The sequence below is a fragment of the Mauremys mutica genome, chromosome 1, assembly GCF_020497125.1.
Source record: "Mauremys mutica isolate MM-2020 ecotype Southern chromosome 1, ASM2049712v1, whole genome shotgun sequence".
NCBI classification, from domain to species: domain Eukaryota; kingdom Metazoa; phylum Chordata; order Testudines; family Geoemydidae; genus Mauremys; species Mauremys mutica.
In genome coordinates this window covers 162,112,690-162,140,683 of record NC_059072.1, presented here as the reverse complement: position 1 = coordinate 162,140,683, position 27,994 = coordinate 162,112,690, and the positions used below count along the sequence as shown (strand labels likewise).

General features: G+C 43.0%; 1 protein-coding gene across 2 annotated transcripts in view; it reads left to right on the top strand.

Annotated features, from left to right (window-relative positions):
• The window catches only part of GRAMD1C (GRAM domain containing 1C), an 85,765-nt gene extending 63,730 nt beyond the window's left edge, over positions 1–22,035 (top strand). For both annotated transcript variants that reach the window (XM_045003975.1, XM_045003985.1), the window contains 10 exons: positions 952–1,126; positions 6,454–6,597; positions 8,513–8,631; positions 9,311–9,453; positions 11,393–11,496; positions 12,126–12,305; positions 14,042–14,099; positions 15,060–15,170; positions 16,247–16,352; positions 21,811–22,035. In XM_045003975.1, coding sequence (XP_044859910.1) covers positions 952–1,126; positions 6,454–6,597; positions 8,513–8,631; positions 9,311–9,453; positions 11,393–11,496; positions 12,126–12,305; positions 14,042–14,099; positions 15,060–15,170; positions 16,247–16,352; positions 21,811–21,888 — 1,218 coding nt within the window. In that variant the 3' untranslated portion in view covers positions 21,889–22,035. The remainder of the gene's footprint in view (positions 1–951; positions 1,127–6,453; positions 6,598–8,512; positions 8,632–9,310; positions 9,454–11,392; positions 11,497–12,125; positions 12,306–14,041; positions 14,100–15,059; positions 15,171–16,246; positions 16,353–21,810) is intronic.
• Positions 22,036–27,994: the final 5,959 nt, after the last annotated feature.

Sequence of the window (27,994 nt, the reverse complement as noted above, 5' to 3'; positions counted from 1 at the left end):
TTCTTGGACTTTACTAGGCACTAGTAGCACCAAGAAAGTCTTAGGAGGAGGTTTGCCAAGCTTGGTGCCAAATTTGGGATTTCAAAGAGATGTATGACACCTCCTCCCTCACTGTACATTTTCAGCTCCTCTTGAGGACGCATGGAACCACTAGACTGTGTGTGCCTCCTACTGCTTTTTGATTTTAGTAGCAGTTTTATTTTTTTTTAGTTTAATATTTCTCTTTAGCCCGTGTCTTAGATGTGTTATGGCTGAAAGGTAAAAGAAATCTGGGTTTATAATGCCTATGTCATGCATGCATTAAAAAAAAACCTCTGATGGGCCAGTATGTCTTGGGAAGGGCTTTCTTCTCAGAAGTGTCATGCTTAACCCATTGCCTTTCCTGCAATACTACTGCTTAGTTAGTTATTCCCCATCTTGTAGCTGTGTATTTGATTCCCCCTCCCCTTTCTAAGTGTAGTACCTTGCATTTTTCTTTATTGAATTTCAGTAGGTGTGCAGTTGCTTGCCTGAATTTCTAGAATAGTCTGGCCCCACAAGTGTCATAGTTAGGGTTCAGAGTTAAGTCATTATAAGTCAGTCAGTCAATAGGATTGATGGGGATAATTCACACCTCTGAGTGTCTCAAATGGTGCTGCATCATTTCACTCTTGAAAGGTTACCTTCACAGCAATAGTGGCTAGGAACTGATTTCAGCTGAAAGCTTCCCTTTGGCAGAATCTGCCTTGGCGCTATATCAATAGATGAGGGAGGCTGGATCCACAGAAGGAATTTCACAGTCCAGTGTTAGAGGCAGTACTTGCCCTGGGTATGTGGTAAATAGAATTTGGACAGCTAGCTTGTTTACACTTGTTTCAACTGTAACTTTTTTTTTTAACTAAGGTTGTATATAAAGTGTTTATGAAGGTTATTACAGTCAATTATACCATTTGCTGATGGCTCTTCCCATAGGGGTCTGAGCAGGAGGAATCCCAAAATGAGAAGCAGAACAAGAGAAGCCCTCTGTTGCCTTCAGAAAAGAAACCAGTTAAGCTAGAGAGACGCAGGCTCCTAGCACAGTCCCTGGAGCCGATTGAGAACGAGAATCTTCTGGAGAAGAGCAGTGCCTCAGATAGCGAGGAAGAAGGTAAATAGCTGCTCATTTAGAAATCCAACTGAGAGCTGTAACATGACTGTAATCTGGATCTCAAAGTACGCTACAACCCCCCAGGAGGCCATTACATGCCAGAGCTGCTTGAACATTTTCTGACAAAACTTGGTTTCATCAGAAAACGTAGCGTTTGACAAAACCGTATCTTTTTACAGCAATTCATCTTCTAAAATGTTTTTCAAATGACAAATAGGGGTCGGGGAGATAGAATCACACAATTTTGAAAGTTTTAAAGTTTTGAAATTGTGGGGATTTCCCCACTTTTTGGCTTTTCCCAACAAGAAAGTGTGTGGGAGGGAAAGCGTTTCCCCACATTTTTGAAACTTTTCCAATGGGAACATTTTCACAAGGGGATTTTTCTCTCTGATTTTCACAGAGAACAATGCCTGTTTTCCATCTAATTCTAATAATTATCCTAATTGTACAGATGGGGGCCGGGAGGGAGGGGAGAGGAACTGAGTCAGAGAGCAGGGAGAGATTTGTCCAAGATCACACAATGCATCTGTGACAGTGTCAGGAACATAACCCAGATCACCTGAGTCCTAGTCCATTATTTTTACTATTAGACCATGTTTCCTGTTGAAGGCTTTTCATCTTCAAAGCACATAACTATTTAAGAAAGAGATGGGAACAAAGAGGAAAAACTTTACAAAATGTTTGACTGGGCTTTCTGTTTCAGAATAACAGATGAATGTTAAACTCCTCAAAAGATCATGTGCAGCACTATGAATTTACATTTGCATTACACGTGTACAAATCTTACATGGTGTTGTGTAATAACTTACCCCCTTTATAGTTTGTGTGCTGTATAAATAATTTACATGCATTTCTCCATCACAGACATATTGCCTATAGCAGTGGAAAGTTGCAGGTTCTATCATTTTAGAGTCCTTCTGCAGTTTTCCTGTTTGTCCTAGAGCTTTAGCTTTTTATAGTATCTCTCTCTTTTTTCTTTTCTTTTTTCCATTTTGAAAACCCTTATAATGTAATCAATTGACCCTTTGTCCTATTCACCCAGCTGGGCAGAAAATTTACCCAACATTAAAAGATAAGCAACAAAGATAGAGCCTATCTTAATGGTAACTTTAAAGACTAGTTGAGACTATTTGACTTCTAATGTTAAGCAAATAAAATCTGACAAACTCAAGTAGATTCAAGGCCTTTTGTTCAAGAAAGAAAAACTCCTATTCATGCTTCTTGTCCTCCTGCTTTTCTAGGGTGAGCTCTTTGTTTGTTCTTGAAAGCAGGACTTTCTGGTCCCACTGCATAAACTGGAAAGAGATTAAGGTTTACTCTATTCATGCTTGGAATTTTTCCTCTGTTTCCGTCTGTTATCTAGCACAGTGTTTCCCAAACTTTGAAAGCTGAGCCCTCCTCAGAAACCAATTGCAACCGCCCTTCAACACCACCATGTGACATTTTAGGCTTACTCATTTTGATTTAGACCTCATCTATACCCTCTGGCTAGTCCTTTGTGCCCACCCATTCTGCGTGAGTTGTGCTTCACCCTTTGGGAAATGCAGTTCTAGCAGGTGCCGTGGGGAATGATCACATGTCTGTCCTCCTCCAGCAGCTTCTGAATTTTACTTGTTACCACAGCATCAACTAAACCTGAGCTGCCAGAGTCTTGCCCACACTAGGGGTCCGTTTGTTTAGTATACAAATGTCAAATGCTTATAGCTTTGAAGTTTTAAAAACTATTTTAGTTATATAAAATTTTTAAAAAATTGAAGCTTTTTATTAGTGGGAAAACAAGGTTTTCCTTTCAATGTTGACTCAGAAATCTCACACACAATTTTAAATTAATACCACTTTTGAGATGAGATCAATCATGTGAGTTATCAGCCCAACCATGACTAATATAACTGGTGCAATCCTAAAATGTGGCATGTCTGGCCTGCATAATTGTGCTCATTCCTTCTGTCACGCTCCTGTCTGTGAAGAGGTTTCCATTATTTTGAGTCCAGTTGTTCCAAGGGCTCTGTTCTCTGTGCACAATGTTGGTGATATTTTTCCAGTGGAGTGGAAATCTGTTTGGTTCCTTATCTTTACCCCAGCTGTTTCTGGTTGCCAGGTCTCTCTGTGTATACAGTATGGCTGATAAGTTTTTTCCATTGGAGTGGAAATCAATTTCTCATTTGTTTGATGTGCCTTGTTCTTGTCAGTTTGGCTTCTTCGGAGTTCATTGCTCCGGCTTGTATTATTTTGAGGTTCTTGTTCTGCTGTTAGGAGTTAATGGGATTTGAGCTGAGGCATTGTTTGAAAGGAGAGCAATTAGATTTTGAATGTCTTCCCAATTGTCTAGCTTGTAGATGAGGGATTAGGGTATTTTTTTTAATTTATTTAATTTTGTGCAGCAAACCTTACAGAAAACCTTATAGTGTAATGGGTCTGATTCCGCATTGTCCGGCACAGTCTGTTGTCATTTACATTGGTGCAAAGTGTTGCAAATGCTACCAAGTCCAAGTGGTAGCATTTTATATTCACTTTGCACTGGTGTGAATGACCACATAAAGTACAGGGTACCAGAGAATCAGGCATGCTGTCTCCAACTTGAACCAGGACATTTGAGGTGATGGGTTTACGCTAGGTTTTGGTTATACAATAACTTTTTCATGTAATCTATTCAGGCCAAAATATGCATGCAATAGCACTCCACGTACTTGCCTTACAGGCTTAAAAACTGAGGAGCTAGAATGAGGCATTAGGCTAGCAAACTAACTTTTCACTTGTAGAATCTTTATTTCAAAGCCTGATCCAGCATGTTAGTAAAATGAGTTTGGTGTTCACATAGGGGGCATGTACCTATGACATATTATCACTACATGGTCCAGCACAGGACATGCCCAGGACTGGAAGAGCAGGGACTTCTACAAGTGAATACGGGCAGAACTGCCTGGAGGATGTTTGCACGCATCTGCTTCCACTGTGACTAACTTGTAGCAGTTTTAACAGTAGCTCATTTTCACAGGCATCAACTCCATATGAGCATTAACAAAAAATAAAGCTGTGGCAAAAAAGGGCTGTAGCTGTGTTGAAGAGAAATGTGGTTTGAATCCTAACACAGAAAGTGACAGCTGCTTCATGTTCTATCAAGCCCTCAAATTAATAATGACACTTAATTTTTCAACACAGTAGCATTACTTGTAACACCAAGTGTTCCAAAGAGCTCAGAGAGACTGGAAGTAAAAATATTTCTCTCTGTTTTTATAGCTGTTTACTTTGTCCCTTTGACTTGACTTTGTGTCTTCATCAGTTTCATGTTTCCCGATACAGTCAATAAGTCTTCCAGGGTTTGTATGGGTCTATTCACACAGCAGTGGGGGAGAAACACTTTTACATGTGATTATACAAACCCAGTAAATTTATCAGAGATTTGGGGGCAGAAACAGTACCTACAACTACGTCTTACTCTTTATATGTATATATATGTGTGTGTATGTGTGTGTGTATGTATATGACTACATTTATTAAAGGCACACTGTCAAAGTAAAATGCTGGTTAGTGGTGATTAATTAAGGATGATATAGACCATTTGAGGATGAGGATTCCTAACCAGCATAAGTAATATGAGTTCGTAATGCACCAACAAATTTTAGGTACTTTATTTTAACGTCTCCCAGAAAAAAAACCCTATCTGACTCCCTGTAGATCGGCTGGCACCCGGTTGTTTATACCAAACTGTGTAAAGCTTGCTCTCTCTCTATGAGGACGGTAAATCGGCAGTTCAAAAGGCTAGAAGCGTGTTAGGGTTAGATGTTAAAGCTGTCAGAGCTAACATGATAAATGTAAAGCTCACCCAGAGCCTGGGCTCTGATGGCATTTACGTGGAACTCTACCCAGAGTAAACACTGAAAATGTCACTGTGTAGGCTGTAAACACTCCCCGACGTCCTGGCTCCTTATAATGTATTCCAGTGCAGAAAAATTCTTACCATAGTGAGTAATCACTTTACAGAATTGGTTGGCTAAATAGGCATCTCTGTGAACATGATCTTGATCTTCTGGTCCACCCTGTAATTACAACCGGAAAAGCATATTTTGTAATCAGAACATATCACAGGAAGAGAGGTGCATGTGTTTATGTAAACCTTATTTTAGTCTCCTGGTTGGGGTGTAACTAGGGCATTCAACTTTGAATTTGGGACCCCAGAAGTGCAAATGGGATGGTATCATAGAGGTGATTTTTGTTTTGGGTCACTTGTCTGCGTATCACAACTGGAAGTTTTGAATGGGATAGATACAGGACTAGACTACTAGCTGGCTGAAAGCATTCTCAGGGGGAGGGCATGGGGGAGGGGAGGTAGAGAATAGATTATGAGCTGCCAAGGGCACCAGCCTCCCTTAAAAGGAACAACCCCCCTCCTCTGCTATCACATCTGAAACCTCAAAAGCTCATTCCTGCCTGGTAGCAGAGGGTGAAGGCAAAAGCAAGTAGCCCAGCAGCTAAAGAATGAAACTCTGCAGTGGAGCAGCACTGGGGCTCCATAGAGACAACAGGACAGTGGATCCGGGAGCAGGAGAAAGCATCTCCTCACAGCTCTGTGTTAATGGGGGATGAGGGTAGGGCAGGTACCAGTGCCCGACCCAGGATTACAGGGTGGGAGCATATCCCCTTCATACAGAGACACATGGTAGGCAAGGAAGGTATTTTTTGTTAGGGGCAATATATATATTTTTTCAAATTAAAAAAAAAGCCAATGAAATATGTTTTTACAAGTAGTCTCCTGCAGCCCTTACACAGCAAACATTGTAGCATCCTGCAAGAGTACGGCCAGCTGAGAACCAACTGGACTAGAAAACCACCATGACTACATTGTCCAGATTGAGTGATGTATACAATGCAAACAGCTGGCGTAGAGTAAATAGTGACAAGTAAAGCAATAACATAGTATTCCTTCTATTCTAATCCCCTCAGATGGGTCTTGGAGGGCTGGTAATGCATTTAAGAGAGATTTTTTAACCTGACAGGGACCATGTTATTGAAGGAGTAAGTGATGCTATTGAATGGGGCTGATTGTCACCAACGGAGGCTTTCTACCTGGAAAAGCACTGATGAAAGTACAGTGGATTGGACTGGTTGAAAGACCAGCTCTGGGCTGTCTCATAATGGTAAATACTGTGCTGTTAGGTTTGTGGGAGTGGAAGAGAAGTGTGGATTAATGTTTGGTTATTGGTTGAGCCACAACAGAGGATCAAGCATTAGAATGTCTTTTTTTTTTTTTTTTTTTTTTTTTTTTTACTGTGGGCAGATGATGGGGCCCATCCATTTCCTTAACCTGTTCCTCTCCATTTCCTTATCAGCCAAGGAGACTGTCCCTGAGAATGACCTGCACGGGAGACTCTTTATTAACAGAGTTTTCAATATCAGCGCAGACAAGATGTTTGAAATGCTTTTCACCAATTCCCATTTCATGCAGAGATTTCTCAACACCAGGAATATAGTAGGTAATATAGTTTCCCCTTTCAGTTCATGTAAAGATTTATGCTAGAAAAAATTACATTCTCATTCTTGGTGAGAGAAGTGTTAATGTAGTCAGAGATGAATAACCAAAACTCAACAGATTCTGCCCACAAAGGGGAAATTAAACCTGCTTTTAAAGATAAGGTTCTGCTTTGAAAATGACTACGTAAACCTGGCCCTTTCCTTCTCCCTGTGTGTGTTAAGACTCAAAGCTCTGACTGAGGTAATAAGTGTTTACACTTTTACGTTCTTTTTGCCAAGTCCAGCTCTAGGACAATGAGCTGGAGTCTATTCTACCTAGTACATCAGCATCAGAATTGCTAGCTATGCCCCAGTGACAGGACTAATCAGTTACATCTATACTGCCTCACTGACGACAACAGCTAGCACAAGCGGAACTGAGGGAGGAATGTGAAGGTAATAAGGTTGGCAGGAGTAATAATGGCAGGATCTTTTTTACAAAATCTTTCTTATTCAAAATGAAAAGAAATGTAACTGAACTACCAAGGTGCGTACAAGATTAGATTGATTAACCTCATGGATTTTATCGCTGTAACCTGTCTGTCCTCATCCCACACCCTCTTTATTGTTTTAACCCCACTCATTACGTCCTAGATAATATGAAATCTTAATTTCTTCAGAGCAAGGACTATATCTTTCTATCTGTGCTGCACTTTGTCTAGTGCATTTTTGGTGCTGTAAAATAATAATGCTTTTACAAGAGTCAGAAAGAAATGAGCTTGACTTTTAGATAGGGTGAGTGTGCAGGACTGTCAGAAAAACAATTTTTATTTATAAAATGAATGTACTTGTTCTGGTGTTATTGAGACAATGAACACAGAAACAATACCCTCTTTGCATTCACTTTTCAGAGTAGAACCTTCACATTACACATTAATGTTACAACATTAAATAATTTAATATGTGATTGATTTTAAAGTCTCTGCTTTATTGATTAGGGTATTGGCTCAATAGTTTTTTTGTTTTGTTTTGTTTTAAATCATGTTATATTCAAGTAATAGTAAAGCCCATGCAATTTGCACATAGAATAAATCATTACACCCTCCTAAATAACACTCACAGGCTTTAATTTTCTGGGCAAGTAAATTTTATTTATTGAGATCATAGAAACAGAAGATAAAGTCCAAAAGAGAGTAATATTTGTTCAGTGTCAGATTTTAAGGCAAATCAGCAAGACCTATCTCTTTCACTAATGCTAATGAACCTTATAACTTCCATCCTAGGCAGATGGAACACAGTGTAGCTTTTCATTTAGAGCCTTTCTTTAATTTTTCCCATGATCTATTCTGCTCTTCTAGCATTTAGCAGATATAAGAGTCCAATACTGGCCAGTGCTTCTCTCACTTTTCCCTATTCTTGTAAATTACCAACCATCTGGATTGGTTCCAGGCTGGCCTTTCCACTGGAAAACTCCTATGTCCAAAAGCAAGAAGGGAGTTACAAGGAGAAAGTGACAAGACCGTGTGTGTGGAGGTATTCCCTTCTCCTCCTGCAACACACTTCTGAATTCTGACCTCTAAACACTCAGGCCTCATTCTCCATTTCCTCACCTCTGTGTCCTTGTTTACACCTATTCAGAGTTGGTGTGAAATGGTCTCTAATCAGAGTGATGGTGTTTTGCAGTCACTGACATTTCACAGCTGTGAATGATGACACAAGGTGTGCAAGGCAAGGGAGAAGAATCAAGCTCTCTGGCATCCCTCAGTGAGTAACATGAGCTGATTCTACAGTGTGTTAAATAGCAAACGTACAGGAACTCATGAAGGAGAGGAGCAGACCTTTAACCTGTTCACTGTGAAACCACTTTCAACCAAATTAAGGATTGAAACCACTCCCTGTAAATTGTTGGACATTAATAATTATACATTTTGTGACTAGATGCTGTATCGACCCCTTGGAATATGGACGGCAGTGGCAATCAGTTGAGGACCCTCACCTACACTATAATGATTAACAATCCGCTCATTGGGAAGTACACAACTGCAACAGAAAAGCAGGTACTGTGTGCATTCACAATGTGTGCCAAAATAAGAGAAACCCTCACCTCAGTATCTGCTTCAGTGATGACCACACTGCAGAGTTTAGGAGTTTGAATGTGGCTCAGCAGTTAAATGTGCCCTTTGTGATGATGGCCAGCTGCCCTCCTCATCTTTAATAAATACTTACGTAGTGCCTTTCATCTTCACAGAGGTTCGTAAACCTCACTTCTTCCCCACAGTCCTTGCAGGAGTAAGTGTGAGCCTTATTTTATAGACAAGGAAACTAAGACGCAGTAAAGTGAAACGACTATTCAAAGGTCACACAGTGAGTTAGAGGCAGAGCCAGGACTAGAACTCAGGAGTTCCTGGTCCCCAGTCCCATGCTGAGAGTTCTAGACCAGTGGTTCTCCTCCTCTTTCATACCAAAACCATCCTGTCCTGCTGGGAGCTAACTAGGAGCCTTCTCCCATTTGGCAATGTGGGAAGGACAGTGGTTGCCAACCCCCGACCCCCATCTGTGACCACCATGAGTTCTCCACCTGTCTCATTTTCTCAAACTATTTCAGATTCTTTCCCTACTGCCAGTAGCTTTTAGGTGGTAGTTTAGCTGGCATGATGAACCCAAAGACTGAAGGAAAGAGAACTGAGACTGTGTATTTAAAATGTCTTTTTTCCCCTTCTGTTTTTTTACGGGTAGATCCTGAATAAACTGAGCCAGAAAGGTCAGTCTTATCGGGTAGATGCAGAGGTGCTGACACATGATGTCCCGTACCATGATTACTTCTACACTGTGAACAGATACTCCATCACCCGCACATCCAATCAGAAATGCAGATTACGGTGAGCCAGAGTGGTGTGCAGCAGGTGGGGTGGGAGAGCCATGTTGTATGCACTGAGGTATGTTTACTAAAAGAGGTGCCTACAGCATGGGAAAGTTGAATTTCTTTGCACAAATTTCTTCCCTTGAAGTGTGGTTTCATTGTGAAAAATATGTAAAAATGGCCCCTTCTTATTCATTGTATGTGTTTCCTGCAAGTATTAGTCAGCTCTGGTGGCTTTTAATGACAAAAATAAGGTTTTACTCTTGTGCCCTGCACAGCCAACATAACTTTAAGAGAATGAGCTGGGTTGTACTCCTCCTGGGGAACTCTACATGAAATGGTTTACCAAGTACCAACAAATTACACCTGTGCATACTCCTGCACAGTTGTCATTGCTAAAGGCATAACTTGAAGCTATTAAATTACCCAAGTGAAAGTGGAATTTGGCCTGCACCACCTCTACTAGTGGTGCTGGTGCTCAAGAGAAAGAGAACCCAGCTTGAATCTCAGATCCCAAGCTGACTTTGCAGACTTGGGAGTCATGAAAATCATCTTTTAAACTGAGCACATTTGATGTGAAAATCACTGAGCGATAATGAACATGAACCCTTCTAGTACCATTTTTACAGTCACTTTTTGGAGCAGAAGCACACTGTGTAAGAGAATAGGTCTAGTAGCAGTTAATGCTCAACACTGCTGGGTGGGAAACCTTTGTTTGATTTTAGGCTGGGATCTCTGGCACTGTGAGTACGAAGGGAAAGGGGTGAACTCTGTGCCTGGGGAAAACCGAATGCCTTGAGCAACCCTTCTAGCTGATGTAAGGGCTTGTCGTCATGTACAGCACTACAGCAGCGCAACTGCACCACTTTAGTGAAGACACTAGTACACCAACAGGAGAACTTCTTCTGTTAGCATAGTTAATTCACCACCCTGAGAGGCAGTAGCTATGTCTGGGAGAAGCTCTCCCTTCAACATATGCTGTCTATACAAGCGGTTAGGTCAGTATAACTACATCACTCAGAGGAGTGGATTTTTCCCACTCCTGAGCAATGCAATTATATTGATATAGGTCTGTAGTGTAAACCTGACCTATGAAGCAGCATTGACTGGCTCTGAAGGGAGACTCCCCTGGTCCTTTTTATACAGATATATGGTCATCATAACATCTCAAGGGAGAGGGATATACAAGCAATGCATGTAGAGTGTAGGTGTTGGACGATAGCAAATACAGCATGTAACACCATTTGTAACACTGAGCTATAATTAGAGCTGGTAGAAAAATTTCTGATAAAGTTTCTTCTGTTGGAAAATTCTGTTTCATCAAACCAGAAACTTCCCAAGGGAAAACGTTAATTTCAACAAAAGTCTGTTTAAAACAGTTGGGAGAGAAAAAAGGATTTTGATAAGGTCAAAACCATTCCATTTTGACATTTTCAGAAAGGAACATTTTAACTTTTTTTGTTTTGAAATTTATTTTAAATTATATAAAAAAAAGTCAAAGTTGAAATGAAACATTACAAATTACCTAAAAAGATTTTTTTTTCAAAATTTATTTTGTAGGATATAGACATTCTTTTTCATTCCGATTGGGAACTAAAGCAAATTTTGAAATTGTGGAATGTCCTGTGAAATGGAAATTCCCACAGAGCTCTAGCTGAAAGGCAGTTTATAGTTTTTCTTTACCCATGTCTAATCCTTATCTTTTCAGTGTGAGTGCTGCCAACTGACAATGCCTTGCCTATTTATAATATCAGAGGGGTAGCCGTGTTAGTCTGGATCTGTAAAAGCAGCAAAGAATCCTGTGGCACCTTATAGACTAACAGTTGTTTTGGAGCATGAGCTTTCGTGGGTGAATACCCACTTCGTCGGATGCATAATAGTGACTGTTTTGGATTATGGACAGCCACTAACTTTATCATTTATCACTCACTTTACCATTCCATTCTGTGCTGTTGCAGGCTTTCCACAGATGTGAAATACAAAAAGCAGCCATGGGGCCTCATCAAGTCTCTAATTGAGAAGAACACCTGGAGTGGGATAGAGGAGAATTTCAAACAACTTGGTGAGGATTTGCTTTTTGTAGTAACAGGGTGAAATCTTTTTTGTGGATGGATCTGGTAAATTTTAGTGGTCATGAAACTGAATCTGCTAGAAATAAATGTACAAAGTATGAGATTCTCTTTGTGTCTCCTTCAAGCCAGAGGATCCCCTAGGTCAATATACTGCTTAACTCTGGGGTGCCACTGTATTGTGCTTCCAGTATGTTATCAAAGGGCTCCTACAAACATTTTCCTCTTAGGAATCAATAGTCTTGTGTCCAGGGGATGGTGGTCAGCTCCCAAGAAGGTGTGAAGATACAAAAAAAATCCATTAATTTGATTTCCCATTTAAACCAAGGTGCTTCCTTGGTTGTAGCTATGAGAGAAAGCAACAGTGCTGAGCAAATACATTAAGCTGTACTGTGCTGGAAAAGTATATATTTCATACCTGTAAAGTATTGAGTGTAATGATGTTAGTACAAGTCGCTGGTACAGTTTAAGGAATCTCTGATGTATCATATATATTTTCTAGAAGACAACAGCCTCTATTGATTTGTATGCCTCGCCTAGTATTGTCTCTATCATAGCCAGATAATGTGAACTTTCCATTTGAAAAGCGAAGGGAAAAATAAATACTTATTTTCAACTGTAGAATCAGATCTGCTAATGGAAGAATATGCAATAAACCAATCTATAGAAGATCCTGGGAAACTTATTGCCCTAAGAAGACGACGACGGAATTTACACCGGAATGTGGCAGAGCTGCTTCCTAAGCGTTCTTCACAGCACTCTTCTGGGGACATTGGATTGGAGTCCCAGGGCAACATAGTAGGTGGGTATAGTAGCATCTTTTCTATTTCAGCTGCTTGTCCAAACGTGTGTGTTGGAGAGGGTGTTTGATTAGTAAGACAGAACAAATGTGATGCCGCTATGTGTATTTGTTAGACCCAGTTGGGTAAAGACAGCTGGATTATTAGTTAATGTTTATTTTATATTACTAAAGCTTGGATATACAGGATCTGGAGCATGTCTGATCCTCTTTGCAGTGACAAACATCTGCTGAACTCAAGTGCAATCTATAATCTATTCTGCTCCAAAGTAACTGTAAACCCAGCACAAAGCTTGCACAGGAAAAGCAATGCAACCTGATTTTAAGAACTTGCACAAAATCCCAAAGCATTTAATTTTTGGACTTTAACTACACTAATGCAGTCCTTGAAACTGTTACAATTTTACAGTTGTGCCCTGGACTCATCTTCCTAAATCTTCTTGTTGTTTTGTATTTTTAATTAAACTGACGTCTTTTTCAATCTCCTGGCTGCTTCAGTCGTTTCTGGGGCACCAAAGCTGATCTAGCACTGTTGCCCCTTCTGCCACTAGACGTGACAGATTGACTTGTAATCAGTCATGGCGTACAGTAACTACTTTGAAAGAGAAGAGGAACATTTGTGCACTAATGAGTGCCAGAGAACTCTGACTTATATGAAACAACTTAAATTGTAACCACTGAACTGAGAACACAGACTTCAAACCAGGAAAAAAGCCCTTGAGAATACCAGAGTAAACTTGGGTTAGTAGCATATGTAACTGTGTTAATTCCCACATTCCTAATCTGCCACCACTGCTCCAGTTTTCCAGACGAGTGCTTTTGTCTCTGTGCATGTTGCAGCCTTAATGTATGTCCCTTTGCCAGGCCAGGAAATCTCAGTGTTAGGAACTATTGTAGGAGATCAGATAACTTACACAATTCTAGGTTAACCAAGCGGTGGTGGTGGGTGACATTCTTTCAGTTTGAGAGGAAATGTACACTTCGTCCTGCCCTATGCCAATATCAGATTCGCAAAGGTATCCAACAGGGAGCGGTTTTGCACTCAGTTGCATTTAAAGTGTTTTCTATAGGATGATAATTACTGAAACCAGGTTGATTTTTGGTACGATAGACAAGAAAAGAAACTGGAATGGTTACTGGTATGCAGGATTGGCAATGTGATCAGGTAGGCATGTGGAAGTGAGTACCCACTGGGAGCTGCTGTGTCTAAGGCTATATCTACACAGCAGAGCTGCAGCTGTGCTGCTGTAGAGTAGACCCTTGCTACAGTTATAGGAGGGGGTTTTCTGTCGTTCTAGTAATCCACCCACTCAAGAGGCAGTAGCTAGGTCGATGGAAAAATTCTTGTGCCGACCTAGCAGTGTCTGCACCAAGGTTTAGTATAGTTTAACTATGTTTCCGAGAGGCATGAATTTTTCACACCCCTGAGCAACATAGCTAGGTCAATCTAAGTTCTAAGTGTAGAACAGGCCTAACTCAGGAACATACTTCACAGCACTGCTTTGCATTGGCAGAAGAGATGGACATATAAACTTGATTCTCCAGTTGATTCCTCCATTGGGATGGATAGAGAAATAGTTTCTGTTATGTGCATAAATGGGCATCCCAAACTGCACACAGCTCGTGTGTCTGTCAATTAGGGCTGCCATCCAATCCACCACTTGCTTGTGCATTGTAGACTCCTATTTAGGAGAATTAATGTTGAGCATTTCTAACCTGATCTTTTCCATGCCCAACAGGAAGGAAAAGGGATGTTGCAAGAAAGACCACAGCCATCATTGTGGTAATGAGCATCTTGTAAGTACTCACTGATGTTAAACCACAATTTGACTGATGTCTGAGAGCTAATCTTATCTACACCTATATGGAAGCAGGAAAAGACTATTCATGCAGTCCAGTGCTTCTCAAGCCTGTGGTATGTGGGCCACTAGTGGAGTCGTCTTTAGTGGTCTTCAGAGTAAAATCCTTTGTTGCTCATCATTCTTAGATTGTAAGGGGACTCTCTCCAGGGCCGCCCAGAGGATTCAGGGCGCCTGGGGCAAAGTGGGGGAGCTGCAGTGCTTGTACTCACCCGACGGTACTTACTCTGGGTCTTTGGCAGCATTTCGATGGCGGAGGGGCCTTTCAGTCACTCCGCACCTTTGGCAGCACTGAAGGGCCCCCTGCCGCCGAAATGCCGCAGAAGACCCGAACCGCTGCTGGGCCAGGGCTCGCGGGGCTCCGGGCCTGGGGCAAATTGCCACCCCACCCCGGGCTGCCCTGACTCTCTTTCTTTGTGTTTACATGGCACTAGCACAGCGGGGTCCTAATCAGGGCTGGCTTTAGGGGCAAGTGATCAGGGTGGTCACCCTGGCTGCATCCCAGCATCCAGGGGAATGGGAGGAAGACTCCAGGGGAGGAGCTCAATTACTGCATGGTAGGTAGAATGAAAAAGCTGAGTGGTTGAACTAGTCTGCTGCTGCTGCTAGTTCCTGATTGTTCATACGCTACATTTTCTAGTGTTCATCCAGTCTAGTTTAAAATATGTCAAAGGATGAGACTTCCACCACTTCCTTTGAAAGACTATTTCACAGCCTAATAGATCCCACTCAGATGCTCTTGTTACCTTAAATTCCCGCATGTTGCTTTCTCAGTTCCTTTCCTGAGGGTTTGTTCAGAGAGGATAGAACATTTGTCATTCTGGCCATCATGGCCCTAGTAATGCTGCAGAAGCAAAATGATAGCAATGATTAAACCAGTCTGATTTTCTTTATACAGTTTGCTGCTCTTGGTTTTGCTGAATGTGACTCTCTTCCTTAAACTATCAAAGATAGAGCGTGCAGCTCAGTCATTTTACCGGGTCCACCTTCAGGATGAGAAGTCTTTAAAGTGAGTGAATTTCTGACTGAATTCTTCCTCGTCTTCATCCAGATATAAGAACCTGATAACTTGGACTGGACTCATAACCAGCAAATTTCAGGAGGCAAATCTTTAAATACTTTTGTGACCTGTAGCCATTTTACAGTTGACACTGCTGTCCAGCAAATGGCTTCACATTGCACCACTGGCTTTTCTCCCTCTCCAAGACATTTTAGGATTAGCCTGCCCCTTTCTGCACAGTCTACTCTGCCGTATTTCTCCATCTTGTCTCATGGAGATCTACACAGAATTACAGCCTCCTCCTTTCTGCTGATCCCTGCAAGGTACAAATGTCTCAAGGTTCATGTCCTGCTCACTTTTTAAAAGGATGAAGTGACCAGTTTTGGAGTGTGATGTAATTGAACACTTAGCAGTTCTGCTGTGCTTTACATCTTCAAACACTGTTCACATGTTATCCAGTTAAATGCATTACAATGTTTGCAAACGGATGTGATATTCTCAAGAACCAGGTTTGTGTATCTGACTTGGAGGAGACAATTTGGGAACTGGTATCTGTATTTAAAGGATTTTATTGGGAGGGCCGGTATGTTCATGACTTTATGATGCCTTTGGCTACCCCTCTTTCATTTTTTTTTAATGCAGACCTTGACACCTGTCTTGCTTCACCTCTGTTGGACATAGCATTGACAGACAGTTTCAAACTCTAACCTAATCTTTAGCAGGGACAGAGAATGACAATCCTTCTAATTTTGTGCTAGGACAGACCTTTGCAATATAAGATTGGCAGAAGAACTAGATCACTTCAACTTTCCTTCAGAGGGAGGAATTTGCTCCTGTTTAGAAGCCTGAGGAATTCAGTTTAATTACATGCATGTTCCCTCTTAGTGTCCGGTGTATACAAATGCACTAAGGCAACATCTCTAAGAAAGTGGTAACATAGTTTCAAATGTAACTGTACACAGTCTTAATGCGGTCCTGGCTTGAAACGTGCTAATGAGTGCAGGTAGAGATCAGTGCTTGCTGGGTATGGATGTACAGATACTTATTCCATGGTATTGATTTTTCTCATCATGTTCCCTTTTCAGCTTAGCCCCTGACATGGTGTCCAGAGAGGATATCCCTCAGCATGACAAGGAACAGGTTCAGCAGGTGAAGGGAGTGCTGCAAGACTCTATTGCAATGCTTGAACAGGTAGGCTTCCTCCCCACACACGCTTTTCTTGCTTCTGAGGTAGCAGTGAGGAAACAAAACATAGAGGTCATTTTTCAAAAGTTTTAAAATCCTCTTTAAAAAGTGTCTTGCTCTGTGAAATAAATGAGCCGGTCTGTGGCCGCCTGTCTTCGGGAAGAATAAAGCTACAGCAGGGTGTGTAAAGAAAGTGGTAACGTTTTCAGACCTTGCCCCTTTTCTTTTGCCGGGCTTCATTTGTCTTTCTATACAAATTGCCTGTTTCCTGAGCACTCTGTATTTCTGTTTGTCCAGAGCACTGGCCAACTAGAAGAAGAAACAGGGAAAAAAATTGATTTGATATATTCATTGCACTTCGAAGAATCATAAAAATTAGAAGCAGATCACACCTATTAAATAATTTAGTCCCTCCTCCTGCCAGTGCTGGATTCTTCCCTAGAGAACATGCCCCATTGGTTTGCTTAGTTCAGCTTCCTATGACCGGGCTTCAACACTATTCTTAGGAGACTGTTCCACAGCCTGGTAGATCTAACAAATGGCAAATTTTCATTGTCTAAATTTTCCTTACAATTTTTTTCCTCCCATAATGTATAGTTCTGCTCCCTTGGATCACCCTGTGCTAAGGCAGAAATCATATCTGCCAGCATAGATAACTCTGGGAGTCCAGGAGCTTGAGGCATATCATACTAAAATGCTTAAAAAGGGAACGTAGGCAGGTAGATTTGAATTTGCTTCTATCCTAGTATGGCCTAGCGATAAAGTCCTGGCAGAAAGCATCATACAGCCACTGGATTTCAAGTTGTTTCCAAATGAAAGGTGTTTGTAAGAAGAATGGACTTGGATACACAGTGGAAAATTTCATGTTGTGAGGGGTCATCTGCCTACCTCAAGATAATTGGATTCAGATTGTATTGGCTGCCTTTCCGAGAGCAATCAATGCAGGAATGGAGACAAACAAGAAGTCTTCTCAGGCTGAAACTCAGCCTGTTTTGCTCAGTGAAGCAGGGCCACCCAGAGGATTCAGGGGGCCTGGGGCAAAGCGGGGTAGCTGCAGCGCTTGTACTCACCCGGCAGCGGTCCGGGTCTTCGGTGGCATTTCGGCGCCGGGGGGCCGTTCAGTCACTCCATGTCTTCAGCAGCACTGAAGGGCCCCCTGCCGCCAAAGACCACCACCGGGCCAGGGCTCATGGGGCCCCTGTGGGACCCAGGGCCTGGGGCAAATTGCCCCACTTGTCCCCCCCTCTGGGCGGCCCTGCAGTGAAGTTCTAGGATGCCCTGGGGCCTTTGAACTGCAAATCCTAGTGGAAGAATATTTGGTCCACTCGTTGGTGGGAGACCATCAGGCAGGAAAGGCACCAGCATCTTACAAACTGGTGATTTAGGCTGACACTTAAGAACCCTCCTCTTGATATCAATGACATCTGTGTTTCTAACTTTGCTCCCTTGTTTTGGTGAAAGTTGTGGTGAGGCAGGTCTGGTGTTATCTGGAGACCACAGACTTCCTTGACTGTTGTCAGTTTAATTTTAAGCTTGAATATAGTACAGAGACTGCATTGGTCTTGCTGGTAGATTATCAAAACGAGGCCGTTGGTTGTGAGCTTGTTTGGGAATGGTTTCAAACACTATTACAAGCCACAGTGTGGACAGGACCTCAGATACAGTTGTGAAAAAGGATACTATAATTCTGAGGTGTAGAAACAGAGTTGTGTGTAAGACACAGGAGGTAATTGTTCTGCTCTACGCAGCACTGGTGAGGCCTCAGCTGGAGTACTGTGTCCAGTTCTGGGTGCCACACTTTAAGAAAGATGTGGACAAATTGGAAAGAGTCCAGAGGAGAGCAACAAAAATGATAAAAAGTTTAGAACATGTGATCATCTAGGAAAGGTTAAATATGCTTAGTTTTTTTGTTTTGTTTTGTTTTAATCTTGAAAAAAGAAACCCAAAGGGGGGACCTTATAACAGTCTTCAAATATGCTATGGGCTGTTATACAGAGGACAGGAATCAATTGTTCTCCATATCCACTGAAGGTTGAGCAAGAAGTAATGCAGCAAGGGAAATTTTGGTTAGATATTGGGGCAAGCTTTCAAACTATAAAGGGTAGTTAAGCTCTATATTAGGCTTCCAAGGGAGGTTATGGAATCCCCATCATTGGAGGTTTTAAGAACAGGTTGGACAAATACCTGTCAGTGATGGTCTAGGTTTACCTGGTCCTACCTCAGAGCAGGGGGATAGACTTGATGACCTCTCAAGGTCCCTTCCAGTCCTACATTTCTACGATTCTATGATCTCCCCTTTGCGATGGACAAAGATCAAGTGTTCATACTGATCCTTTTACATCTATCAAATACTTTTGATGTTGGTTATGAAGTGGCTTTGGCGCATTTGCGAACCCAGGAAAGTTAAGATAGAATTGCTTTTGTATGGCTCCATTCTCTTATTTTTGAGAGCACTGGGCAATTGCTCAATTTGTCTGAGGATTTTTTTTGTGCAGGGTGCCACAGACTTTTACTTGGTCATCCCTCTTGCTCTATGTGTACGTAAGATGGCAACAGGTGAAGATGAGCTGGCTTCACCTGCAGTGGCATCAGTGTGCAGATATTGGGCTCTGTCTCCATTTCAATATTTATATTAAAAACTCCACATTTTTTAAATATCTGTTTTGTGGGATTCCTTTAGTCTTTCCTCCTTTCCAGGCTCCTCCAGTTGCTTAACACTGTGGTTTTCAAACTTTTCCATACCATGACCCTATATTATAACAGGAAAAAGTTTGGGGACCTGCCCCACTTCCATCTAGCCATAAAAACAAGGAGGGTGCAGACCGCTGGATTGAGAAGCCATGGCTTAGCAAATGAAAGATTGCAAAATTGACTGATTTTATTTTATTTTTTTACTTTTTAGCCAATTAACCTTTTAAATTTAATTATTTATAAATCATAGAAATGGGATAGAAGAGTTTGTTTGGGTAGAGAAACTGTGGAGGAGCTCCAAGTTACTCCTGCCTGTCAGCTGCTTAATCAACCTTGCCCCATACTCCCAAGGAAAATCATGAGACAATGTTAGTTTTTGGTCTTCCTTGTTCACAAGTATACCCTGCCCATAAATTGCTGCTGATCTGATATTAACCACTTCTCGCACAGTTACAAAAGTATCTCTATCAATGAGTGATGGAAATCTCAGAAAGTAGAAGCGGATTCCTCATATTTTTTTTCCTTATCTTTCTGACTCTGACTCTCCTCTTTCCCAACTTCCTACCATACTGACAGTAGTAAAGTCCAAATAGCTAAAATAGTATTTTTAAAGAACATAGAAAATTAAATATTAAAATATATTGAGTGAGAATTTAACCACATTTCCTATCTTAAAAAAAATAAATCACCCTCCACTTTTTTTCCTGTGCAAGTCATTGTACACTTTAAATTGCTATAATATTGTGCCCTTTCTGCATGCTGGCAGTTTTCTGCCTTCACCCTTGTGCCTCAAACCACACTGAAGGCGGCATGCCTCTATTACAGGGCACATCTTGTTATGGTGTTCCTTTCAGTATTTGCCATGTGCAGCAACTATGTTAAAAATGACAATGTGATGGTTTCTTTCTTGCAATGTAGCCAATGCTACTGCAGCATAGTCTAACAGGGTAACAGAACTTTAGGACAGCTCTGTAACTACGTAGAAATGACAATCTATACCAGGGGTCTCAAACATGCGGCCCTCGGGCCGCATGCGGCCCTCGGAGCTCTTCCCTGCAGCCCGCGGAGCTCCCCCAGTTACTTCCTGTCGCCGCCAAACTCCCCTCACCCCCGCCCCCCTCCCCAAGTTATTTTCTGTGCCTAAGCTCCCCGCGCGCTGCTCCCCAATGTTTGGGGCCGGGTCTCTCCCCTGGCCCCACCTGCCGCCCCCACGCGCCTCCCCCCAGTGTCTACCAGCCCCCACTTGCTGCCCCCTCACCGCCCGGGAGCTCAGGCTGACTCCACTCCTCCGCTATGCCGGCTTCCGGCATCACCTGCTGCCGCAGGGTCCTAGCGCCCCCCTGCACTAGGGCCAGGGCAGGCTGCCCTTCCCCTAGTCCTGAGACTCTCCAATGCCCCGAGCCTCTCCAATGCCTCAAACCCCTCACCCTCAGCCCCACAGCCCTCACCCCTGCACCCCCTCCTATCCCCAAACTCCGTCCCAAAGCCTGCACCCCCACCCCCTGCCGCAGCCTGGAGCCTGCACCGAGCACAGAGCCTGCACTCCAGACCCCCTCCCCCACCCAAACTCCCTCCCAGAGCCTTAGGCAGTAAATCTAAGTGCGTGTTTTGTCCTTTGAGTGAGGTGCATTACTGAGTGTATATATTTATTAAAACTGCTTGGAAATGACTTCGTCAAAAAAAAGAACACTCATGGAAGAAAAGAGAGTTTTCCAAGACAAATGGGAGAATTTATATTTTTTCACAGAGGTAAAAGATAAAATTCAATGCCTTATTTGTCAGCAAACGATTGCTGTTCCCAAGGAGTATAACGTGCGTCGGCACTATGACACGATGCACCGTGAAAAATATGATGCATTCACCGGAAAAATCCGAGAGGAAAAAGTTCAGCAACTTAAAGCAGCATTTGCCAAGCAAAGAAATTTATTTTCAGGGATTAACAAGTCTAGCGAAGATTCAGTAAGAGCAAGTTTTGTGATAAGCGAAATGATAGCTAAATCATCGCGACCTTTTACAGAAGGCTTATTCATAAAAGAATGTCTTATGAAGGCCAGTGAAATTTTATGTCCTGATAGGAAGAAAGTTTTTGAAGGCATAAGCTTGTCTGCAAATACAGTTGCCTGCAGGATAACGGATTTAGCTGATAATGTGCAAAAACAATTGATTCAAATGGCAAAAGACTTTGAAGTATTTTCAATTGCTCTTGATGAGAGTACAGATGTATCAGATACCGCACAGTGTGCAGTGTTCATTAGAGGTGTGGACTGCAATTTGAATATAACTGAAGAATTGCTAGACTTAATGCCACTGAAGGGTATCACAACGGGACGTGACCTATTTCAAGGGTTGGAAGAGTGCATTGAAAAAGCTGTTGGTGGCGCTTAGCACTTTCCAGGAGGGAGTGGGGAGGAGCGGGGAGCCACGCGCTTAGGGGAGGAGGTGGAGAAGAGACAGGGCAGGGGCGGGGCCTCATGGAAGGGGTGGATTGGGGGTGGGGCCAGGGGCAGCAAGGGGGCGTGTCAGTGATGCGGCCCTCGGGCCAATGCACTAGTCCTCATGCGGCCCTCGGGGTCATTTGAGTTTGAGACCCCTGATCTATACTGAGTATTGTGCTTGCCTAGCAGCTGTAATATAAATGATTTAGTGCAAACTACTGTTAATACGAAAGGGTGGGAGGGAATTATTCTGAATGTAAAAATAAAACATTTACATCTTATCCTTGCAGCAATGTAATTTATATTCTTTTGGGGGACTGGGGGTTGTATCTCCACAGCTGAAGAGCTCCCTTTCTATGCTTCAGAGAAGCTTTGATCACCTGAACAAGAGCAAGAGTGATGAGACTGAGAGTTAACATTACCAACACCCACAACTCAAGATGTCATGAGAATGAAGATGCTGCATGTCTGTTTGGGGGTGGGGGGTTTGATATACTGTTGTCTCAGGACTTTTTACTATTTTTTGCTCCGTAGCTGCTGGTGCAGCTAATAAAGACCTCTGGGCAGGTTCTGAGGTCCTGTAACTCTGAGAATCTCTCCCCACCACCCCCATACATGTGGTTTTCTTATGAACAAGCCAGAAGTGTAAATGAGCGAGAACATTGTACTGTACTCTGTAACTGTGATGTGCAAATTACAGAGAAGAGCCACCTCAGCAGAGCAATGATTGTATCTAATGAAATCTGAACTCTTTTATATTGATTTGAAGAATCATTGGCACTAAACTACAGCAGGGGCAGGACGGGGGATGTTCTGTGAAGAAATAACAGCAGGTAGTGGTTTCACATAGCAAGGGTATTCATATGCTCTTTCATAGATACACATACTCTGTAAAACAAGTCAGCAGTTTGAAATACCCATATTTATTTTTTTTAAGACTGTATTTTTTGTTTCACAGTGAAAGAGCTCCATGTTTAATCTCCTATTAAATTGTTCTGCACACTGATGGGCTGTGGTAATTCCTCCCACCCTACCCCAGCACATCTGTTCAGCTTGCCTAATGAAATTTCAGCACTCCAGAAGAAATTGTTCCTTCAGTCATTGGTGTGATGCCCAGCAGTGAGGAAGCTATCTTGTCTCTGCTATCTCTAGCCTTTCCAAATGGTCTGACATAGTACACATTGGGAAAGGACTAGATTAGAAACAAAAATTGAGGAGGCTCTTATATTAGTTGGGAAAGCTGTTAGCAACTTCCTAAAAAACCTAAACCAGGGTTAACCATGGCTGCTGCTACAACATTGCCAATTCTACACTACAGAAACTGACATGTTTAATCATGCTTGAAAAACATGTTTGTACCCCAGCTGTGTTATGGTTTTCATGTCTTTGTGGACAGCAAAACAACACATTAAATATTTATTTTAACCCTCAAAGATGGTTTCCTGATGTGACTGTGTCATGGGTTTGGTTTTATGTTCACACAAGCAAGAAGAAACAATATTATAACGTGGCTGGGTTACAAGTATGTGAAAGATGGCTGTTTTGTAGTGAAGGAAGGGCCACAAATTCCCTGATCAGTGTATGCAGGGCGTCACTGTGCTACAAACCCATTTACTGACCAGTGTATATTATATTTTGGAGTTCCTTTAAAACAGGACTATATCCTGTAAAAACTAGTATCCTGTTTACACTACAACTATGAACTGTGTCAGGGACCTGGTTATAATTGTCCCTGACCCAGTCTATTTTCCAGTATAGATGGGATGCTGAGTATTTTCTAAGCAGTCTAATACAGTTATGGTCTTGTCTGTGTTGCAAACTAGAGCTGTTCCAACCAAAGGACCACAGTTGTTACCCGGTCCCCGATGCAGTTGTAGTGTAGATGGTGCTGCAGATGTATAGCACCGTGTGGGAATGAAAGTGTGAGTTCAGTGCTTTGCTCTGTATCTACTCGCAGGAGACAATTATAGGGCATTATTTGCCACTCCTTATGTGTTGGCATGGGGCTAGCCTGCCTTTCCTTGTGTAAGCATGTGGGTAAAGGCAGCTAGTTTTTAGCGGTTAGGATGCAAGACTGGTGCTTGTCTACGGGCAGGTCTACACTACGGGGGAAAATCGATATAAGATACGCAACTTCAGCTACGTGAATAACGTAGCTGAAGTCGAAGTATCTTATATCGAATTACCTACCGTCCTCACGGCGCGGGATCGATGTCCGCGGCTCCCCATGTCGACTCCGCTACCGCCGTTCGGGTTGGTGGAGTTATGGAGTCGACAGGAGCGCGTTTGGGGATTGATATATTGCATCTAGATGAGACGCGATATATCGATCCCCGAGAAATCGATTGCTACCCGCCGATACGGCGGGTAGTGAAGACGTACCCTACTACTGATTGAACTACTTTGATTTGACTTTGGGGTCATAGGCTTTCCCCACCCCCACTATGCTGTCACTATGAACGTCTAATGGAACCAAGAACTTCCCAGGACTGGATACTGAGCAGGAAGGAGAGTTGTAGTTGCTCCTCCTGTTGCAGCTGCCGGTGAGCCGGATTCTCCGCTAGACTTTGTCTACACCAGTAGTTTCCCCAGGAATTGAAATTAGGGGGGGTGTTCGAATTTACAGGGGGGGTGTCAGGGCCAATGAGATATATAAAAGAGATATGAATAAAGTAAATGTTAGGATAATGCAAATTTAACATAAGGATAATGCAAGTTACACATAACAGGTCTAGATTTCTAAAAAATATATACAAATTTTTTAAAAAATGTATTTAATTTAAATTGACTTTTGAAAAGTAAGCCATCATGGGATAAGAGGGAAGTCCTCTCATGGATCAGTAACTGGTTAAAATATGGGAAACAAAGGGTAGGAATAAATTATCCGTTTTCAGAATGGAGAGAGATAAATAGTGGTATCCCAGAGGGATCGGTACTGGGACCAGTCCTATTCAACATACTAATAAAAAGATCTGAAAAAATGGGTAAACAGTGAGGTGACAAATTTTTCAGATGATACAAAACTACTCAAGATAGTTAAGTCCCAGGCAGACTGCGAAGAGCTACAAAGGGATCTCACAAAACTGGGTAACTGGGCAACAAAATGGCAGATGAAATTCAGTGTTGATAAATGCAAGTAATGCACATTGGAAAACAATCTCAACTATACATACAAAATGAAGGAGTCTGAATTAGCTGTTCTCTCTCAAGAAAGAGATCTTGGAGTCATGGATAGTTCTCTGAAAACATCCACTCAATGTACAGCGGCAGCCAAAAAAGCAAACAGAATGTTGGGAATCATTAAGAAAGGAATAGAGAATAAGACAGAAAATATCATATTGCCTCTATATAAATCCATGGTATGTGTACACCTTGAATACTGTGTGCAGATCTGGTCACTCCATCCCAAAAGAGATACATTGGAAATGGAAAAGGTACAGAGATGAGCAACTAAAATGATTAGGGGTATGAAACAGGAGGAGAAATTAAAATGACTGGGAATTTTCAGCTTAGAAAAGAGACGACTAAAACAATAGAGATCAATCAGCACAGGCTAAGTACAGTTCTACTGACCTTTACTCATACAATGAGAACAACATTTCATTTCCCACCCCCACCGCATTCAAGTGATTTGTTACCCAACCCCAGCCAAAATCGATCACTTGAAAAACACAGCTCTGTTTGCTGGATACCTAGGTAGATTAGGTGTGAATGTAAATACAATCTGGTCCTGAAGCCTTTCCCCCAGCCTCCAGCTCATCACTAGCTGTCAGGGAGAGCTCATTTAGACTTTGCTTTCAAATCATCATTTGAAATTATTAGGTTGGCCAACATCACCGAAATGAATGCACTGACATTGTCATAAAAACCAGCTGTATAAGGAAGCTAGTCTATGTTCATACTTTTGAAATCTATTATACTTTTTCAGATATATGTATTTTATCATACACTGTATATGCTTTTAAAGTGTGTATTAATGTTTCAATTTCAATTCAAATTTCCAAACAGTCACTAAATTGGCATGTTTCAGAGTAGCAGCCGTGTTAGGCCTGGTCTACACTAGGACTTTAAGTCGAATTTAGCAGCGTTAATTCGAACTAACCGCTCAACCGTCCACACCAGGAAGCCATTTAATTCAAACTAGAGGGCTCTTTAGTTCGAATTTGGTACTCCACCCCGACAGGTGGAGTAGCGCTAAATTCGACATGGCTAGCTCGAATTAGGCTAGGTGTGGATGCTAATCGAACTTAGTAGCTCCGGGAGCTATCCCACACTGCACCACTCTGTTGACGCTCTGGACAGCAGTCCGAGCTTGGATGCTCTGACCAGCCACACAGGAAACGACCCGGGAAAATTTGAATTCCTTTTCCTGTCTGGGCACTTTGAATCTGACGTCCTGGTTGGACATCGGGGCGAGCTCCGCAGCACCTGCAACGATGCAGAGCTCTCCAGCAGAGGAGTCTGGGCAATCCAAGAATAGAAAGAGGTCCCCAGCATGGACTGACCGGGAAGTCATGGATCTGATCGCTGTGTGGGGCGAGGAGTCTGTGCTCTCGGAGCTGCGCTCCAACAAGCGGAATGCAAAGACCTTCGAGAAGGTCTCCAAAGCCATGATAGACAAAGGATACAGCCGGGATGCGATGCAGTGCCGCGTGAAAGTCAAGGACCTGAGACAAGGTTACCAAAAAGTCAGAGCGGCAAACGGACGCTCCGGAGCACAGCCCCAGACATGCCGCTTCTACGAGGCACTGCATGCCATTCTCGGTGGGTCTGCCACCACTGCCCCACCAGTGACCGTGGACTCTGAGGATGGCATAGTGTACCTGGACAGTTCCTCGGCGATGTTCGCCGATGGGGAAGATGAGGAAGGGTTTGTGGAGGACGGCGCAGGCGACAGCGAACACAATATCGCTTGCCCTGACAGCCAGGATCTCTTCATCACCCTCACAGAGATCCCCTACCAACCGTCCCCGCCCGTTAACCCGGACTCAGAATCAGGGGAAGGATCAGGCGGTAAGTGCTATAAACATGGAAACATTTATTTTTTAAAAAACAGGTATAGAAAAAATAGAAATACTATATACAAAATTTTAAATGTCAAACTATATAAATAGTAGGTCCACACATATAGGGATTGAACAATAATCCTCTTGGGACAGTTCAACAAAGCTCTCAGAGAGCTGCTCGAAAAGCCTCCGTAGGAGGTTCCTGGGGAGAGGTGCCTTATTGGGTGCTCCGTGGAAGCACACTCTTCCGCGCCAGGACATCCTAATGTAGAGAGGAATCATCACCTCCACAAGCATTGCTGCATATGGTCCTGTTCTGTGCAGGGCTTCCATTAGCATCCGCTCTCTCTGACTCCGAGTGACCCGCCTCAGGGTGATGTCATTCTGGACAGGCTGCATCTAAGTAGGGCAATTAGTGTATTGTTACTATTGTTAATGGTTTAAAATTAGGTTGCATAACAACGACCCTCGCTTAACAGCCACGTGCTGGAGGCCACAGAGAACAAGCATACATTGATCTTTCCCGTGCACTGGCGGGAGGGGCTGGAAAAGGCTCAGCCTTTCTGCTTTCCAGATTGCCTTTAGCAGGAGAGCACAGCTATCCACTAACTGATAAGCATTATCTACTTTAAGGCTTACCAGGACTGTCTGCAAGACGGATTCAGCTGTCTCTCCCCGCTTGTCCACTCTCCTGTGCAATGGCACCGCCAATGAGAGCGTATTCCGAAATCTCGAACTTGTCCTGAGATCTCGTGGAACTTGGTGCCCTGTATGGTCTTGTTCAGAGAAACTGACTAGACTGTTCACTGTTCGCAAACATGTATCTGTTCAAGGAAATCACTTACCCATCACACAGCTTCTGCTCTTTCCCGGACTGCCCCGGCATCCCCCTCGCAGAGGCTGGCTCAGATTAGGCGGCGAAAGAAAAAGACTCGGGACGAGATGTTCGCGGAACTGATGGCCTGCTCCAGAGCCGAGGCGGCCCAGCAGAGCCAGTGGAGGGAGACCCTCTTTCAGCAGCAGCGCACACACAGCGAACGGGAGGACAGGTGGCGGCAGGAAGACCAGCAGGCGACTCAAACGCTGCTTGGGCTAATGAGGGAGCAAACGGACACGCTCCGGCGCCTTGTTGATGTTCTGCAGGACCACAGGCAGGAGGAGAGAGCCCCCCTGCACTGTATCTGCAACCACCCTCCAACGCCAAGAAGTCCTGTCCCCCCCGCACCGAAAATTACAAGACGGAGGGGCGGTAGGGGCCGTGAGAACTGTCACTGCACCACAGCTGAGCGCTAATGTACCACACACCTCTGACGCTATAACTGTGTAGAAGCGCTTCCCTTACAGGATCACCCAGTCCCAAATCCAAGTTTCATCACCCCACTATGTAGTAGATTAATAAAAGCTGTTTGCTGTTGTTCACTCTTTCCGTCACGTCTTTCGTGTCAGAAGACTGTGTATGTAAGGGGGGGGGGCAGGGGATTTATAATTGCACGGGATAGCCTACATTAGCAGGGTA